Raw genomic sequence first — 18,813 nt, 5'->3', positions numbered from 1 at the left:
ATTTCATATAACAGGAGGTCAGAACAGGTATCCCCTTTCCCCTGGCACCAGAAGTTTGATGTTCCACAATTCCCCATTATTGATTCCTCCCCAGTTACAATAAATTTGGCGTTTGTTGTCTTTTCAGGGTTACGTAATCGTATCTCATCTCCAAATGACATGAATGAATTCTCAAGTCGGAGCCACACCATGTTACAGCTGATGATAGACAATGAGATTCCCGATCCTGATGATGAGAATCTCTACATAACCAAACATGGAAAACTCACATTTGTCGATTTGGCGGGTAAGTGGTTGTGTGAAAAGAGATCTACAACTATTCTTATCAGTGTAAATTGCTAATCTTAACCTGATAGCTGGATGGGCTTTCAGAGTAGTGCAATGGAAACACTAGCGCAAGTCATCTCTGACATCACAGGTTCAATTCTCAGTCAGACCCAGTATCATACAGATGTGATAGAGAGGGCAACTCTCTTTGACAGTGTAGGTTTCCTCCTGCAGAGAGAAAAGAGATCTACAACTATTCTTATCAGTGTAAATTGCTAATCTTAACCTGATAGCTGGATGGGCTTTCAGAGTAGTGCAATGGAAACACTAGCGCAAGTCATCTCTGACGTCACAGGTTCAATTCTCAGTCAGACCCAGTATCATACAGATGTGATAGAGAGGGCAACTCTCTTTGACAGTGTAGGTTTCCTCCTGCAGTCAAGGGACTTGAATCCTGTTCGCCCAATGGCAGTCACTGGAATATTAAGCTATGTCACTTCCTTGCCTTGGAAGCAGAAGATTTACATTGTCTGTGATGATACATTTTTCAGGGAGTGAAAAGGTGAAAGATTCAACCATCATAAGTGGGGAATTCATGGCCGAAACCAACAACATCAACAAGAGTTTACTGGTGCTGGGCAACTGTATATCAGCATTGGCGGACAGTAAGAAAAGATCGGGGCATATACCGTACCGAGACAGTAAACTAACCAAACTGTTAGCAGACAGTATAGGCGGAAGTGGAGTTACTCTCATGGTGAGGTTTTCAGATTTTTGGCTTCAATGTATAAAATTGTCTTGGAATCCTAGTGGGACGTTTTTAGACTGTGAGCTACACAATTTCATGTGGCTAATTAGAGCATGAGTTCCTAAAGAATGGTACTTTCTTGATGAATTATGTCATCTTTGTCATCTGCAAAGCATTTTTGTCGGCGTAACTGTCAGAAAATGAGAGTGTGTACATTTCTTTGGGTCAGTCTCTCTCTCTACAATAAAGGTTTAACATGTTTAAACCTATCACACTGCTTTTTTGCGTTTTAGTCTTCGATCCTGCCGATAATCAACTTTACAATTGAGAAAATATCCATCTATCAATGCTTGTTGACTGAGCTTTTAATAAAGAACTGTTATTGTGTACTTGGTTAATAGCTTAAGCTAGGTAAACTTACAGCACTTTGCCAAATCGACTGGGTACATTAATTTCCAATATTACTGTAAACCAGCAAATTTTCGCACCTCATTATTGCTGCAAGTAATGAAAAATTTCTAAAACACTATAAAACTTTACATTTAATTCCTTTCGATGTTTCTAATTAAAAAAAAAAAAAATGTTTTGCAGTTTTCATTTTTTGAATCGCGGTAACTATCGAAATCCACGAAAATAAAACGCCAACATGAATTTGGCGATACAGTATGTCTTGACAATTTGACAGCCTTTTATGATGCATAATTGATTGGTTTCATTCTCACCTCTATAAAACCAATAAGGCAGGGATCCCCGGGGCTTTTGCAATTAAACGATAATGATATTCATAGCCATTTAGTTTGATTCAGAAAGCTTGTAACAAGTTTTAGTGTTGGACCATTTTCTAGCTGAATCTTCACATGGTTCAACATATTTGACGATCTTGCTATTTGTGATATTTCCATGTCTTAATTTGTGTGTCCCGACTAGAAAACAAAAGATGGAGTGGAATTATATTTTTCGCAATCATCATGAATATGTTAAAGGAGGGCGTTAGTGTATTGTAGTTTTTTTGTTATTTTTTTCTGTTGAAATATGCTTGCATGTTAAAATTGCCAACTTTACGAAGGTGTTTTAAAACAACGGTATCTTTTGGGTTGTATTAAACAGCTCAATACTGGGTTCGTGTCCGGAGTTGGCCTGTTTGGTATCAGGATTTTGGAGGGACAGAAGACTTTGTCGGGGATTTGCTGAAATTTCCTGTTAGGACTTGGGATGGGGCTATTTTTTATAATGAGACGTCAGGACAGGTTCCCCCTTCACCCCCTCATGCACATAGGCCTTGAGCTGTGATAATAGAGGCATCAGTATATTAACATCTTAGGCAAGCAGAACACTTAGGTTTGTTGGAATCAGTAGCTATTGCTTTCTCTTAATACCAGTTGCTCGATTCCATAACTTCACTAAACAGAATCTCTTTTTCGCTCAGATTGCATGTGTGTCTCCGTCGAGTCAGAACACAGCGGAGACAATGAACACGCTGAGATATGCTAACCGAGCAAAAAAGATCAAGAATAAGCCAATCGTGAAGATGGATCCAAGAGAGAAGCTCATTCTGACCCTGAAGCGTGAACTCAAGATCCTACGGCAGGAAAACCATTACCTAAGGCAGCAGGTGAGTCTTCTACTTCTTCTGTCGCTTTGTTTGCTCTTGTACAATTTTGTTGCGTGCCACTACAGTTAGGCACCAATTGGGTAATTGGGAAGGAAACACTATCTTAAGGTGCAGAGAGGGCATCCTATCAAGTATACTTGATCATATGCTATGCAATTCATACTTGGAGAGGGTCTTTGGCTTGCCCTGAGCAGGTCTGGCTCATACTGGATACCCTGGATTCATATTTACTTGATACCCTACAACTTTTTCCTTAACCGTATTAACCAAATGGAAAAAATTTGTGAAGATTTTTATTTGTACATGTATATTGCAGCTAAACTTCCCAGAAAAACCTCGAGGAAAACTTCAGAAAGAGAATGATGAACAGTTCTTGAAACTGATGAAACAGAATGCAAGGAAAAGCAGTGAGTAAAATTTCATTGAATTTTTTCCGTTAGCCATTAATGGGAGACTATAGGCAGGATGTGTGTTGTCAAATTGAAGGTGTTCAGGGACATTTTTGGCTTAAACGTTGACTGTAGATCATCATCACACTTTTCAGTAGATGGCAGTATCAAATGTTATGAGCACTTTAAAAAACCTAAATTCTATAAAGATTTGTTTATCTTTTCAGAAGACAAGGATCGAGACAAAGATTTCAAATCTGAAGAAGATTTTGATCAGATTCCACTGGCGTCCGCCATTCTTCCTCCTGCCAAAACAATGCCAATCACCGACAGTACGGTCCAAACGCCCAACACGTCGGATGGGCCATCAGATTTGGGGAAACCCCCTCCCAATCCAGATGGCAGTGGATTGTACGAAATGTTACAGGAATACATGGTGGAAAATGAAACATTACGGTGAGTGAACTTGCACCAGGAAAGCACCAGTAAGTTATAAACTTGCCCTTAACGCCTTGCATTAGGACACCCACTTGGTTTATACTCTCTGTTACTTTAGGTATGAGTTGACCTGACTGCAAAACGAGCTAAACAGTTCCAATAACCACATATATTTATAATTCTATTTTACTTCAGGTCTGAGAATAACGACTTACAAGGTTTCAAAGATAAGACGAGAAGAGATCAGCAAAATCTTTCTCACGAGAACGAGCGGTTACAGCGGCGACTTGAAGAAATAGAACGGTAGGTTTGAGGTGTCGCGACGCACATGAGTTTCGTTAGATTGATCACAGGTAATTGATGGGTAAATAGCTTGGTGCCATTCCTCTAGGTCGATGAACGGATCAGGAAGGGCCTAAAATAGCCTAAATCCCTCCTGCACAATCTAAACCTGCATCACAATCGCCAAAAATGTACTAAGAAATTACTGATATCGTAATTTCAGCCCCTAGCGACTGATCTTGTCAATTGCATTATTGATTTCATCATTATGATGTTGTTCCAGACAATTCAATATTATTACGGACATTACTTTTCGTGAAATTTTCTGTAGATTCTGAAATTTTACCTATCACAAATTCACAGACATTAAGTACAATTTCAATAAGTCACTCACTGCACTAACAGGGGTCACCCATTTTTTATTCAGCTTCTATGGAGGGTAAGAGCTCGCCTTCTTTTGTTAAGAAATTATCAGTTATGGAATTTTTTCTTAATTTTTTATTCAAGTTGTTTACTTTTGATTAATTTTATTTGGTTTGTTTATTGGATTAAAAATAAATGCAAAAAAAGGTTGTGTTATTCGGTGGAAACTGAAGCATTTGTCAAGCAGGCACATCTCGGGATTTAATACCTAACAGGGTGAGCTCAGTGCATTCAGAGATAGCAGAGTTCTACATTTATTACGAAATGCCCATCTGCTGATCAGCATCTCCATATGTACAGTCTTGGTCACAATTGATGTACCCTCTGCATTGCGTAAGCTCCACACAACATGCTCTAGTGCCGCGAAGGTTTTGCACATCTTCAATATGCTTTCCTTCACTTTCAGGCTGCTTAGTTCAGAGGCGCCCAACCGATTTGCCAGTATAGAACCTCAGTATCCGTATTCAGATCCCAATGTCACAGCAAGAGGCCGCCAAGGGGTAAGTGCCGATTGAAAATATTCAACTCCCAAGTCAGTAGCGATGTCAATTGGGTTTATTGGCCTGGCACTCTGTTTTTTGGGATAGAAATATGAGTTTACATTCAGCCACTGCCCATTTGAAGAACTTTGGTACATGTATTTGATACTAAACCATTTATGTCACCTACGCATGTCCTGTTTCAGTCTTATGGTGATCTTCCTCCAGTCGATTATCGCAGCGCCCCCAATGGGTACCAGGGCAACTCTCCGCCAGGTAGTAATAGTCAGTCCCGACAAAGACAGCGCTCAGTGACCTTGCCACAACATCTTCCAATGAAACCTCCACATCGTCTAAATGAGCCAGTCACGCCGAGGGGAAACGCAGGGTAAGGATATATAGCGTTAGACAAGTTTGTGTATATACCCAAATATACTTTCCTTTGGATCCACTTTTAAGAGATTCTTAGGCCGGAGATGACTCATCAAAAACTAAGTTATATTTTAGCATTGCAGAAATTTAACAGTTTACAGTTCTCCGTTGTACATATTTCTGTAGTTTTAACAAAGTAAAATATATGAAGTAATCAGGTAATGACCTAATAACCTATTCCAGCTATCCAGGCCAAAGTTACAGTGAAAAGTTCCAGCAGCGCTTAGACCAGCGAGACACGCAAGGGGGGTACGGCCATAATGGGAGTCCCACTCAAATACGAGGACCTCCACCCGCAGGGCCTCCCTCAGGGTATTATGGTGGCCACAATGATCAAAACGGGCCAAGGTATGGATCGCAATCTAATAGTAGAAGAAATAGTAGTGGTGTCTATGATGATCAAGACCCAGTACCAACACCAAGGCGCAAACCAGGTAAGGCTGAACGTAGTGGTCACTTGTGCCAATGTCAGCAAGGTTTTTGAGAAATATTTCAGAGAATGAACAATTTACCAAAAAAAGTGATGACCTTTGTATGGTTCTGGTTACTAGCCACGCTAGACCCACCTGAATCTTTTCTCCAATGTGCTTTGTAGAGGGCGCAATGCACCCTTACACCCTTCTGGTTCACCAGTCACCAAAAATATCATGTGGGTCTATTGTAGCCATACACCACTCGGTAGTTTTCAAGAGCTTTCCAAAGAATAGTCATAAGACAAAGTCACTTTCAGGTTTATACCCATATGGAAGGTAATGATTTTAGTGACACAAAAACAACTGACCTTGAGGCTACTCTGGGCCTATCGATGCTATTTTCGTGTATTTAAATGCTGACATTGACACAGTGTTTCAACTTAAACAGCCTACAGTTAGAGATCACTGCAGCCAGTTATGCATGAGACACACACCCAGTAAATTACACTATTTTCACAGTGTCTGTGAATGTATGCTCGTGTCTTTAATACGCCCTTCTACCCTTTCGAGCTACTGTGAATCGTGGACGCAATTTTTACCCGTGCACTTCCAGAAGTTGGATGCAGCGCAGTGGCTTTATGAAACACACAGTACATTGAGTGGTTGTCAGAAAAAGCGTGACAAAATCGGGTGCCCAATTTACTCTGGTTTCGTTAAAGGTAGAAGGGCGTATAGAATTGTGCATCAATCAAAGCCTTTTAGGTAGTAGTTGCTACAAGAATCATTGGTTTCAAATATGCATGCTGTTGGTTTGGGGTTTGTCGATCATGGTTTATCTTAGAAGTCTTTCTAATATCACTAAATGAAGTGTGTGTTCTTAACCAATGATTTTCATTTGCCTAATTGCACTTTGCACTCGGGTTTACGCTATTCTACAATCTTACCCTCTTCATGGCGTATAATGGTCTGATTCCATTTAAGCAGCAGACCATTGCTGTTCCACAGACTTTGTCATCAGTTGCAGATGCAGAGCCTGGAATAACTTACATCAAAATTAATCTGACACCTGAATTCCTGCACTCTCCAGCAGTTCCTGCTGTAGCGGAAACAAAACTTCAGGACCTTCATATCCGAAAAGTTTCAGATGCATTATTTTTGGTTTTGAATTGTGTAAATGTACTTTCTATCCACCTGCAATGCACCAGTGGTTTATGTAACACTTTGATGCTTTACTGTTGCTAGTACACTCTGTAATGACATTGGTGAACCATCGCACCAAAACCAGGCGCATTTCGCCCACAAGATGTGCCTCATTGACACCAGGTGGAAATGGATGGAATTCAATGTACACAGACTTCACAAAAGGCAGACAACAGTGACTTCTCAAGCTGCCAAGCTTAGAGCAACATGTGCCTGGGTCCCATAAAATAACATGTTTAGTAGTTGATGCTTGATACCCGGGTGTACTTGTGTCAGTCTTCTAAGGATTTAACAAGTTGAATTTAAAATGAGATATATCATTGATGTGAAATAGACAAGCATAGTGAATAACATTATGAGAGTAGACCTCTCTTTTGTCTTTCCTGGTTGTTTTAGGGATGAAAGATGAGTTGTATTTCAATCATTATCCTTTTTCCAGGGCATGGTGTCCTATAATTGTTTTATACTTACAGGTCCTACACCCGATCCAATCCCCCGAAAGTCTACTACCAGCCAACAGGTCAATCCACAGGGTGGAACAGGTACACACCACTGACAAAATCATCATGGTAACAATACTTACTTTTTGAGTTCTTCCCCCGCTAACATAGTGCTTACAATACTCAACCATAAAGTGGGGTGACTTTTGCCATTGGGGGCAACTTTGCTGTTGTGCCAAATCAAGATATTATCACCCATTCTGGCTTCTTCTAAACAAGTCACCCTACTTTACTGCCTGGACTATTAGCTTTTGCAAAGTCAATAATATTTGCAGCTTTGTCTATCCGTTCATATTTTGGAAAAGCTTCTTGTCCAATTCCATTTGATCATATATTTCTTGGATTTCAACATCTGAATATGCAAAGCAGCTACTCAGATTGGACTCCTTGAAATCCAAGAAATATGGTGTTGGCTAGCTTTCTCATTGCTTTCTGTGTGCAAACCCTGCTAAGGTCAGTCTCCACTGCAGCAATTTCCAGTGTCATGGTTTTGCCAATTTCACTTGTTCTGTGGTCGGGTGCTGCTTTCTTCTTCAGCATACGATCTGCACTTGAAGGTGCCTTTTCAGGGAGTATTCCCCTCCAAAAGGCAGGATGAGCGTGTTTACGTACAACTTCAGTAAGGTGCCAGTTGGGTTTATTGACCTAGTATCTCTGCCTTTGGCCCGAGGTATAGAGTATAAAGTTTCTTTAAAATGACTTTGTTTCAAATGGTTAAGGGATTGATGCAAGAAGGGCTTGTTGGGATTGTTTTTTCAAGTAAAACAATCGAGTATTAGAGTTCGTATGCACTGGGTTGTCAATGTAATATGTTAGGACTTTGGGAGGGGGAGGGAGTCGGGCTCAATTCTAAGGATTGTGAACCACATTGATGTTTGAGGACACTCCTTAACCTAAATGCTTTCTCTATTGCAGATGAAATACTTGATGCCAACTCGCGTCTTCGAAATGAGCTTGACAACATCAATTCAGAGATACAACGCAATAAGGGAATAAATGAGTTATCGCGACAGATATACGATAGTTAGCAAAACCATTTTGGTCAATCTGCAATATTTCTAACTGGAAAACTCAGGACAGAGAGTGGAGAACAGTGTATGATATGATGGAACATCAAATCTTTTTAGAGGATTTGTGTCATTTATGGAGTTTCATATCAGGAGTGGTAATTGTGGTGTACAAGGCAACAGTTGGAAAAGACCTGACATGATCTGTTGTTCTTGAAGGGTTTCATATATTATTGACTAGGGCCACTCTGGGGCTAAAAACATTGTAGACTGGATATATTGTGATGGAAAACCACTTGACCTTAGGACGCTTCTGATGTTTCAGGATGTTATTTGGTTCGCTAGGGCGTTATTTGTGGCAATGAACTTTGCCATTTATTGCATCACGTTGTTATGAGACATGTGCTTCGGTCCGTTTGAGGATACACAATCACGCATCAGACCAAAATATCAGGCCACTGTAGTGAAGTGTAAAGGCTTGTATGGATAGTGAATTACTGCTGATTATAAGTGAACTGTGATTGCAAAGTTTTAAAATGCCTTGACAAACAGAAATATTGGAATTTCAATTGAAAATGAGCAAATTCGACAACTTGAGCTTTGCGAACATTTCACAGTGTACAATTACCCAAATTGTAGATGATAATTGAAAACAAAGGCAAAGACTAGCAGACGTAACTTTCTTGGCGCAGTTTTTGTAAATAGCATTTTTGTATTTTTACTTGTTACGAATTGTACATCTTTAGGAGTTGCAATTACTGTTTTTGTGTAAAAATTTCCACTGTAGGTACATAATATTGTATTCCTTGTTATATTCTAGAGGCACTAGTTGTCAGACTAGTGTTTTCTGCTTTATTTATTTATTTGTTTTGATATTCAGATTCGTTGCAGATCAGCAAGGTTTGTATAGCAAGTCAGCCGAGTATACAAGGGCTAAGCCGCCCCCCCCCCCCCACGTTATTGGAGAAATTTTTCACAGAGGTGCTTCCTCTCCGTTAGACTCCTGGATCCATCCCAGGTTTATGAAGTCTGAGGGCCTGCTGATATTGAGTAGGTCAATCAGTTATAATGGCATATATTTTGTTGGGACCGACATTCTTTGTTATTTGATTATTCTCCTACAGAAATAAATTCAGAGTACAAATAATTATTTCACCAGCAAAGTTTTATTTTTTACCAAAATAAACATTTTGAGAGTACATTTCTTTTTGTTCATTTCTTTAGTTGGACATATTGCTGTTTTGCTGCCAAAAAGGTGAGTTGTCAAGAAAAAAACTCTTACAATAGTGGCCCTTGATAGAGTTCAATATAAACGCTGTTTTTTCCTTCCAATTTGAATGGCCTTATTCAATTGAACATGGCAGTGTGAAAACATATGTCCACCACCAGTCCAGTGATTAAGTCCTTGAGCCTTGCACAGCAGTCCATGAAAGTCACTTTGATTAAGGCACTGGCAGTATGAAGGAAGTAAGCACACGGGTCTATCGAATAAGTCCTCAAGCCTTGCACAGTAGTCATGACAGTCACTTATTCAAGCACAATAACGAGTCCAAAGTACCCCATGATTGAGGCTAGTCAATTCAAAGCACATTAAATGACACCAATGTCATAACATATTTCCATGTCTTAACATCCGTTAGCAGAAATCCAATGAAAATGCTGTGTATCCAAAGTTTGTGCAGACGTCTATTTTGGAACAATTTCCAGCCACCGACAAGACCTAAAAATTAGATTGAAAAAGATTAGTCTGAACAGTGCAGTGTTCTAATCAGGAAGGATCCCCAGTTGATTTGTACTAGTAAACAAGGTAGGTAATTTGCCAAATAAAGATGGTTACATGAGATCGCCTTCAGTAGAATTTGAATTCCAAATGCTTAAACTCTCATCAACATGATGTAAGACGGCTTGAAGCTTCAAGGGTTAAATTGACACAATCCTGATGAACTCCTACATACCCTCCGGTTCACAGAGGGTACTCACTGAGGTCAAGGGTCTGCACTGAAGACCAAAAGAAGTGTATGTGTACCTTGTTACTATCAGAGTTTGTATTGATGTTGACGTTGAAGACGCTCCCTGGTGAACATGGTACATGCGATCTGCTCTCACCATTCACGTTCCAGTGATGTACAACCCCACTAGTACCAGCCGATATGATCTGAAACAATGAATATGGTTGATATGGAACGAAATGGAAGAGGGGGTTCACACTCCCCTCTGCTCAAATACTATTCTCACAGTGATGCCATCTACTTGCACACTGTCAACACTGAACCAAAGGTCCTGGCAAAGGATTTGGCCATTTTCAACGAGTTCAAACCAATCTCTTTTCTAGTAGACCTTGTTCAATTTCAGCACTTGTTCAATACTGTACCCATTCAATATCCAGCTAGTTGGACTCACCTCATCGTCGTAAAACATGGCATGTTGTTGGCAAGTCTGGGGCGTTTCGAACACAGTTGTGAATGTCAGGGACCTCAGGAACCAGATAGAGAGTTGCGGGCCTCCTCCGCAAACCAACCAGTCATCACCAGGATCTGTTGCCACACAACCTATCCATTTACCCATCTGTGGACGGCTGCATTCCTGGATAAGAATAAACCATAGGTTAACAAGAGTATTATATTGTCAATGTAATTACAGAAGAACCTTTCTAATAAGGACACCCTTGGGGCTCCTGATTACAGAGGACAAGTCTGTACCAATTCTGTACCAAAAATGGTGTCCTGGTGGCTTAATAGGGAGGCTGTCCACCTCCTGAGTGACTTTGGCCTGGGAGGAGTATGTTCTCCTGGTGTCTTTGGCATGGGTCTTGGGCAGTTTTATCTGCTTACCTCCTGTTTGTATGGTTCTATCATATGGACAGCTTCATGGGGAGAGCGCACATCTGAAACAGAGTATAGTAGAGAACTGTCGCAGTCAATAAGATGAATGTTTGTCAAGCCATCAGTATCTGTCACAACTGGGGTTGTTCATCCAATTACTCGTCCAATTGCTTTGTGTTAAGTGACAGGAGGTATGAAAACTAGTTTCTTCGATTCACACTTGAGGCAGCACTGGTTATTGTTATAGCATGCAGCATGGTGCTATTTTTTTCAGAAAGTTTTGGCTCATTGCAAAACTTTGTCAGTTTGAAGCACTGGTTGTATGACCCGACTTCAGCCTGGTAATTCCATGCGAAAATACATCAGACTACATACCCCAAACTCGGACTGTTCCATCTTCCGAACCAGATATGCATTCTCTGCAGTTGTTCCGTAAGATGACACTGTGTACATAGTCGGTGTGACCCTCAAAGCTCTTCTACAATAAGAAGGGGAACTTTTTAACCCTTTTGCTGGGGATGACGCGCATAGAACATCATGCCTGACTTAAATGTCAATTCACCTCACCAGCACTTGGTCTGACCCTTTCTTGAATGAAAGGAACCAGCATTAAACCAACAACCTTATTGATATTATTGGTATTCAGATTGATGGGCAGTCTTTTTTGTGGTACACTGCTTAGAAATAGGCCTCCAGTTGATTACCTACCATAAGATGGCCTGATTCAAGATCCCACATATGTATATTGTTGTCACCACATCCAGCAAACAGATGAGAAGGACCATTCTGGAATAAACAGCAAATTTATTCTATCAGTCGAAGTCTAATGATTATAAGAACCAAGTTATTTCATGATCATAACACTCTATCCTTGCAGACAATGACATTCTGCCGGGGCCACATGTTGCTGGGGCCAGATTCCACAGATATGTGCACGGCTGCCACATGGTAGAAATTTTGTTATATGTACAAACAGTTGTTTGCAACTTGAAGTGAAATTTCATGGCACTGCTGACCTGCAGCTTTTTGACTAGCCTATGATATCACCCCTTATTACAAAGGTAAGGAAGAATACAGGCCAACCTACCTTGTTGTCCAGGGCTATGGAATTTGTTTCTGGATTGTCAAAATTACCCCTGAAACAAGGCCGAACATTTGTAGTGTATTGATTCTGGATGAGCTGCTTTTGAATTAACCGTTTTGTTATTTATACAGTAGATGTATGGATTCCAAAGAATATGCCAGCTGTCCTGTATATGTATATGGCTTTCAAAGAATACAACAGAATACAGCACATGTATGGCTTTCAAAGAATACAAAAGAATAAAGTACATGTATGGCTTTCAAAGAATACGACAGAATACAGTACATGTGTATGGCTTTCAAAGAATATGACAGCTGTACAGTACATGTACAGCTTTTAGAGAATTCTATAAGAGGCTGAGGACTTGATCTATAAATCTTGTTAGCGACACTGTCTCAATGAATACCAGTTCAACGAAATACTGTGTACTTACGTATTTGGAATTGATAAGGCCCACACAATCTTCGGAATCTGAAACAATAAAACTTTAAAGTTTTTGCAAATGTAATAAATTGTATTTCCACAATTTTTGTGACTCTTGGCTCCAATGCATTTGGTGCAAGAAAATCAATGGTCATCACTAAACTTACACATGATTCCCAAAATGGACCAATTTGCAAAATTTGCAAGGATTTCTAGTTTTACTGTAATGCCTGCCACACGTAGACTACAATGGCTATTTACCTTATTAATGACATCACTCCAGTTCCAACCTTTGATATCACCAGTACCAGCACTGAAAATAAACCACTGCAAAGATCAGATTTGAATACTCACCGGACAAGAGCGGCGGTCTGGTGGCTATTTTGTATCAGACTTCATGGGTTCGATATCCTAAACACAGGCTAAATGATAACCCAATCAATGTGAAACGTAATGGCACACAATAACTCACAAGAGTGAACACGAGAAGAAGAAGAATTTGAAACGAAAGATTGTTCCTACCTTATTAAAAAATCTTTTGACGATGCTAATGAATATATTGGACCATCATGAGCTGGAAGTACAGATTAGAATTTTATTAGAAATTATAAATATTGAGTTTGAAAGCTGAGCGTCAACTAGGACATTGCAATAGCACTATAAACGATATTGGGTGCTTTAAAAGCTGAAGGAGGAAAACTATGCTGTCGAAGGGAGTCGCCCCCTCATGAGCATACCAAGACCGACCGGGAATCGAACCAAGGCCCTCAGAGTTGACAGGTGCTGATGTTTCCACTGTGCCACTCGACAGCCCCAGCGAGGTCAAAATACAGAGGTTGTACAATCACCATTTTCAAAAAGAGAATGGAAACATACCCCAGGGACAGATAGAAGGACATCAATTCCAGTTTGATGGCACTGGCTGGCAATGACAAGATTTTGCTGGGATAATTCACACTTGTGGCCAACTCAAGAAACTGGTTACCATAGATACCAGCATAGGAATGGCATTAGTTCTTCTAACCCAGGCAATGGGTAATTTCCATTAAGCTCATTTGGTGTCTGCCTTGTAAACCAGAGGACTGTTTGCTGCCATAATAAACAACAACAAAACAACAATGTCCAAGGTCCTAGAGTCCTAGAGTTTAAATCCCAGACCAGTTTTCACATGAATCACATGACCATAAACTGACCAATTTCTTTTAAACGTAGCCCAGGCTAGTAGGAATGATGCCATCACTACAGCTACTGGTATGATTTTTATTTTTGTGTCAAACTGGCACAAGTGTTTAGTTCAGACTTCCTGTGTTGCTTTACACATAAACTGTCCAAAGCCACACAGTAGTTGGTTAAATGTTTATGCACATTTTTGGATGCATCCAAAGACGCTCTCTAACAAGGAACCAGGTAAGTACATTTGATTTGTTGCGAGATTGGCAATTACTCCAACATCTCCTTGAGCTTCATGCTTTGACCACATCACGTCCTCTCGACTGGAAATTAAAATGCACCGCCAGGAAACCACTAAGATATACAAATTACAAGCCAGCTAGCAGCACTTGATGTCAAATCGTTCTGTTAGAAAGCTTAGCAAACAACCACTAAGTAACCATAAATCAAATGACCTGGCATGCCCAGCATAAATCAATGGAATCGACAAGCAAAGACCAAAGACGCATCTAATCTCAAGCAATTCTGAATTCATTGTCGCAAATGTAACCCATTCTGTATTCATTCACTTCCCAAAGCAAAATTGATCAGAAATAACCTCACAATAGATTCTTCTGCTTGGCTCTGATGAGCACACCAGGATGCAGATTACTATGATCAACATCTGCCATCAACATACAATATTCCATCTACTTGATTTATGACAGGATTTTACATGTCCTCAGTCAAATATAAAAACCTTTCCATTTGATTTATTACAAGATGTCAAACGTAATTGCAGTTGACTGGCCACTTCCTGAAACATCCAATGGCCATACCAAAGTTACATGCAGCAAAAGGACGATTGGAATCGTCCAAGGTAGAAGGCGCATACATTATGATTGGATGAATAGTTTTATTGAGTGTCTGACCAATTGGTCATAATAAAAAGTTATTACTTTCATGAAAAAATAAGGTATTTCGGATCAAGACTTCAGACAACTTGGGCAACGAGCTGGATGACCATGATACGGATAACAACGATAGTCCTTTATATTTCTTATATCTGTAAGTACATTTCATATTCTTTTTCTATGTCAATCAATCATACCTGCACCCAGTCAGGCAAAGTAAAAGTCTTGATCTGACTTCAAGTCGGAATCAACTCAATACAACTTGGAGTGATCTTATCCCTGTCTTCTGGTTGTGACTTTGTCCTTAAGTGACCCCCTGGTGATTGTCCAGTGTCCTTATTTCAAGTGGTGTCTTTTTCCAAAAACTGCTACCAAATTTGATATTTCATCCCTTTTAGTACTTGGGGAAGGCCTTGTAACACTGAGAGGTAACTACTGCCGGACCACCACAATGTGTGCCATCCGGAACAAAAAGCTAACCGGGAATGTTATAGAGTCGTTCACGGCAAGATCAAAACTCCAGTGCATCTCTCAATGTTTGGCAACACCTGCCTGTGAATCGTTCAACTATAATGCCGCAACCAAGCTGTGCGAGGTGTCTGACGTGTTGTATGGACATGAACCAACGGCGATGGTAGATGCACCGGGATTCTTCTACTACTCCCCGGCTACAGACAACTGCCCGGAGAGTGGAAAGGTACGAGTTGAATATGATTATTGAAAATACTCCCTAGACATTAGGTTCTAAACACTAGATTGAATTGGTTTAATAAAAATATAACACAACTTTGTCAGCAAAACCTAGTTCCATTGTTATTCCAGGCTCATGAGAGCACAACTAAACTTTGATTACTTTTCAAAGCGTAAGTTCGGAAATATCAGTTGAATGCATCAGCTGCACACAAGTTCAAACAAATGTAAGCCTAATGCCTGTGATTGCATGCCTCATTTACAATGCCGCGGATAACATTTTCCAACAACTTGCCACTTTCCTTCTCGTGGTGTGGCCAAACTACCATGAGTTATGGGGTCAGGCACTGTTGATTTTGGACGTCACATTCAACATGATGTCAGCAACACCAAAGGCCGACCCATAAGTCGGCCATTTTGCTGCCCCACAACAGAACTCGACCACTAGAATCTAGAGGCTGACCAAAAAGAGGTCAATTGATGAACGCATTAAAATGTGTCGGGTGTAGTAGTTACTTCCTCAGTCAAAGAACTCCCCGCTGCTGGTTCTTGATTTTTTACCCTGTTCTTGCAGCTGCCAATGCCTGGCTGTACCATATTTGAGACATGCGAGGAACAGAAGAAGCTATCATGTGGACATAGCTATTACTGCAGCTGTATGCCAAGTAAGTACATGGACACCACAATTTTAGTCATTTTGCAAAAATACATCCCATACTTTCAATATTGTAACATGAGCAAGTTCATCTTACACTCAAGATGCAGTGGACCCACCTCGTCTCTCCCCCATGAAGTACTTTATAGATGACGAACAAACATCCTCAGGAGTTTACCTCATCTAACCTGTAGTCTTGTTGCAAATGCTTGTGCTAATTGGTTGCAGAGTACACAGTCTGACATTTGATTAATTTGTAATTATATCTTTTCAGGGCAAGCCACGCCAATACCTACTAAGGTGACATTTGATAGCAAGACATTCACAGCAACAAGAAGCCTTCTTGATGATGATCCAGTCACCTACATAGAGTCTGTAAAGATGCAAGTCCCAAGGATGATGATACTGTTCACTAGCGTGGTTAACATCAGTGTCATTACCTTTTACTCAGGTAACATCAGCATGCCTCTAGTTCTTCAGAGAGACATCACTGAGACCACTTAGCAGTATAAAAGTTTACATGCAAGTCTGCTGGTAAGATGGAAGAGCTGCAACAAATCAGCAGGCCAGAGCTTATTCCAGATTCTGTTCAAAGCATTTAGGAGTGACTAGGACTAGGAGTATCACTCCTCCTGGACAGGATTCTGGTCCATCGCAGATGAACTTCCCAGGAAGCCTGTTACCCACTTATACTCTTAGGTCAAGGATAGCAATGTAGGGTTTAGTGTCTGCTCGAGGACACAAAGACAAAACAGTGGTAATCGTATAAAGGCATGACCTTCTGATGATGAGCCTGTAACTCTAGCCACTACACCCCTGACCACCCTAATTTTTCAGTATGAAGCTTGGAAAAATTTTCAGTATTTGTATAGCACTCGTACTTGATTCATATTTGATTTGACTCCGAAGAGCTTTGCGATATTCCAGTTGCCTGCCCTAATACATATTATTATCAATAACAGAAAGAGAAGTAGCAGCCACAACAGGGGACATCTTATAAGGCAAAGATCAAGATCAATGCAATATGCCAACAAGATATCTATCCTTACCCCGCTAAACTTAGGACCTTCTTCAAAAGAAAATAAATTTTCTGTTTTTTTTTCAGACAATTATCTCTCCGGATACAAAGTAGAAGTCATCAACATGGACTCAAACGGAAGAGCATCTGCAGTCAACTGCAATTCTGTCACAAATACGGACCCGAAACGTGCCGACTGGAAGGATTATGTATGTGGGACGAAACCAGCGACTGGGAACTATGTTTACATCACATACCAGCAAGTCAAACAAGAATCAAGCCTGTTCATCATGTATAGTGATACAGATGTTGTATCTATGAAAATATGTGAGGCAAAGTTTTACCAGTGAGAATTGTATCGCAAGTGAGGGACAAGTTTTGTGCCCGCGAACGAGCAATTTAAATCACAGACAAATTGCAGGTACCTGCGACAAGAATCTGTGATGTAATAGTGCAGCAATCAATATCAAACACAGCAATAACTGATTTACCTGCAGACAAGAGATATTTTTCAGGTAAATTAGAATAGAAGGTTTTGAATGTTATAATGATATATTTTTGAATCATAATCATACTACCCCGGTACTTCTGGTTGTTAAAATTGACTACGAGTTGAAACTGATGTACCAAACTGATGCATTGCATGTTTGTTGTTGCTTTTATCAACGCACCTTGGAAAATGTGGCATGGCTTCCATGAAGAGTCAGTGGCATCTGCAGCCAAAGCATTTGATAGACTGAAATAAAAAGAAAACAGTTAGTGTTTTAAGACACTGATTTGTTGAGGTGAGTTAGGGCCTTTTTTCAAATCATTACCTGTTTTCATGTAGCAGTTTAAATCTATTCAATGAACTTAAATTATTGCCTGTTGCAAAGATCCAAAACTTTTTCACTTTTTCCAATGGGTTTATTCAGTTCCTTGAATAGACTATTACTCAAGACAGCAGGAGCAGCCAAGATTTTATTTTTGGACAAGAACAGGATGAATTTCAATTGGTCTGTCGTGTCATGCTCCACTTACTTGAAAAGTGCTACTCTTCCAAAGTTGTCACATGCTGCAAGATATTTCCCACAAGGTGAAAAGCATTGGCAGTAAACTGTGGTATATAGTTTCTGCAAAATCTGAAAAAGAAAACTTTAAATTTTGACCTCCTTAAAGTGGTTTAGCCTCGTTTATTTATTCACGATCTAGTGGCAATTTGAATCCGCTCGATCTCAAAGGCACAGTGAGTCTTGAGCATTTCAGGGCTGACACTGTGGCCATCATGATTCATGTCTCCAGAGATCTATTCTATTATGACACTAGCATTGCAACTTCATTTGCTGGCTCTAGTAGCTGGTCTAGCCATGACAATGACATAGTCATAGGCTATGTGCGATCATCAGCCATTTTGGTTATGAACGGGCCCAGAAAAGGTACGTGACTTACAGTGCCACTTATCTACAGGGACTTATCCGATATTCACTTCCTCAATTGGAAAACTGCAGCTTAAGGTCAGAAAATATCTTATCTCGGACATTATGCACTCAATAAATAGCCTATACTATATAATGTCTATTGTCGGATAATTTTAGATTGCGATTTCTCAGTGTATCTTCACTTGATCCTGATTTCAATGATGTCCTGACTTGTAAATGATTCTGACAACAATGAGGAGATCTAATTCGCACAAAGTCACAAAGGTTTTTAAGAAATTTGAGTTTTAAAGCACCTGTTTTCGTTCGACAGCCATCATGAAGAAAAAACGTGCGGATTGTTACACACAGAATGAACCATTGATTATTTTCATGCTATTTGGAAATTCTCAGCAAGTTAAATTAACAGTAATTTCCTGAAATCATTTCAATGTTTTGATTATTGTAAGAATA

The 18,813-nt window shown here is 40.0% G+C and overlaps 3 protein-coding genes across 11 annotated transcripts in view; 2 read left to right on the top strand and 1 right to left on the bottom strand.

Annotated features, from left to right (window-relative positions):
* The window catches only part of LOC135482748 (kinesin-II 95 kDa subunit-like), a 28,199-nt gene extending 18,810 nt beyond the window's left edge, over positions 1-9,389 (top strand). For 5 of the 9 annotated variants that reach the window (XM_064763086.1, XM_064763085.1, XM_064763087.1 and 2 more), the window contains 11 exons: positions 128-286; positions 819-1,024; positions 2,442-2,627; positions 2,944-3,034; positions 3,244-3,472; positions 3,650-3,757; positions 4,566-4,659; positions 4,845-5,026; positions 5,254-5,504; positions 7,157-7,225; positions 8,099-9,389. In XM_064763086.1, coding sequence (XP_064619156.1) covers positions 128-286; positions 819-1,024; positions 2,442-2,627; positions 2,944-3,034; positions 3,244-3,472; positions 3,650-3,757; positions 4,566-4,659; positions 4,845-5,026; positions 5,254-5,504; positions 7,157-7,225; positions 8,099-8,211 — 1,688 coding nt within the window. In that variant the 3' untranslated portion in view covers positions 8,212-9,389. Of the gene's footprint in view, positions 1-127; positions 287-818; positions 1,025-2,441; positions 2,628-2,943; positions 3,035-3,243; positions 3,473-3,649; positions 3,758-4,565; positions 4,660-4,844; positions 5,027-5,253; positions 5,505-7,156; positions 7,253-8,098 lie in introns of all 9 variants that reach the window. The other 4 variants (XM_064763081.1, XM_064763082.1, XM_064763084.1 and 1 more) reach the window with 4 other exon arrangements.
* On the bottom strand, positions 9,383-18,773 carry LOC135482752 (THO complex subunit 6 homolog). Its single transcript, XM_064763094.1, has 13 exons — positions 18,657-18,773; positions 17,966-18,066; positions 17,617-17,681; positions 13,042-13,093; positions 12,781-12,832; positions 12,530-12,567; positions 12,100-12,148; positions 11,721-11,798; positions 11,388-11,490; positions 11,022-11,074; positions 10,591-10,773; positions 10,217-10,345; positions 9,383-9,910 (listed from the first exon to the last, which is right to left on the bottom strand). Exons 1-13 carry the CDS (start codon positions 18,678-18,680, stop codon positions 9,827-9,829), a joined length of 1,011 nt encoding a protein of 336 aa, XP_064619164.1. The 5' UTR covers positions 18,681-18,773; the 3' UTR covers positions 9,383-9,826.
* Positions 14,541-17,372, top strand: LOC135482753 (uncharacterized). Its single transcript, XM_064763095.1, has 5 exons — positions 14,541-14,736; positions 14,981-15,279; positions 15,847-15,937; positions 16,202-16,378; positions 17,033-17,372. The coding sequence occupies exons 1-5, from the start codon at positions 14,688-14,690 to the stop codon at positions 17,293-17,295; spliced, it is 879 nt and encodes a 292-aa protein (XP_064619165.1). The 5' UTR covers positions 14,541-14,687; the 3' UTR covers positions 17,296-17,372.
* Positions 18,774-18,813: the final 40 nt, after the last annotated feature.

Source organism: Lineus longissimus, chromosome 2 (genome assembly GCF_910592395.1).
Source record: "Lineus longissimus chromosome 2, tnLinLong1.2, whole genome shotgun sequence".
NCBI classification, from domain to species: Eukaryota; Metazoa; Nemertea; class Pilidiophora; order Heteronemertea; family Lineidae; genus Lineus; species Lineus longissimus.
The sequence above is the reverse complement of the archived record's forward strand: the minus strand, read 5'-3'. Positions and strand labels throughout refer to the sequence as shown.

Coding starts and splice junctions, on each gene's coding strand:
- LOC135482753 (XM_064763095.1), top strand. CDS start 14,688: ATGACCATGATACGGATAACAACGATAGTCCTTTATATTTCTTATATC. Junction 15,280..15,846: donor ACTGCCCGGAGAGTGGAAAG/GTACGAGTTGAA, acceptor CTGTTCTTGCAG/CTGCCAATGCCTGGCTGTAC. Junction 16,379..17,032: donor TGTCATTACCTTTTACTCAG/GTAACATCAGCA, acceptor TTTTTTTTTCAG/ACAATTATCTCTCCGGATAC.
- LOC135482752 (XM_064763094.1), bottom strand. CDS start 18,680: ATGATGGCTGTCGAACGAAAACAG. Junction 13,094..17,616: donor GCCATGCCACATTTTCCAAG/GTGCGTTGATAA, acceptor CTGTACTTCCAG/CTCATGATGGTCCAATATAT. Junction 12,568..12,780: donor GGAGTGATGTCATTAATAAG/GTAAATAGCCAT, acceptor TTATTGTTTCAG/ATTCCGAAGATTGTGTGGGC.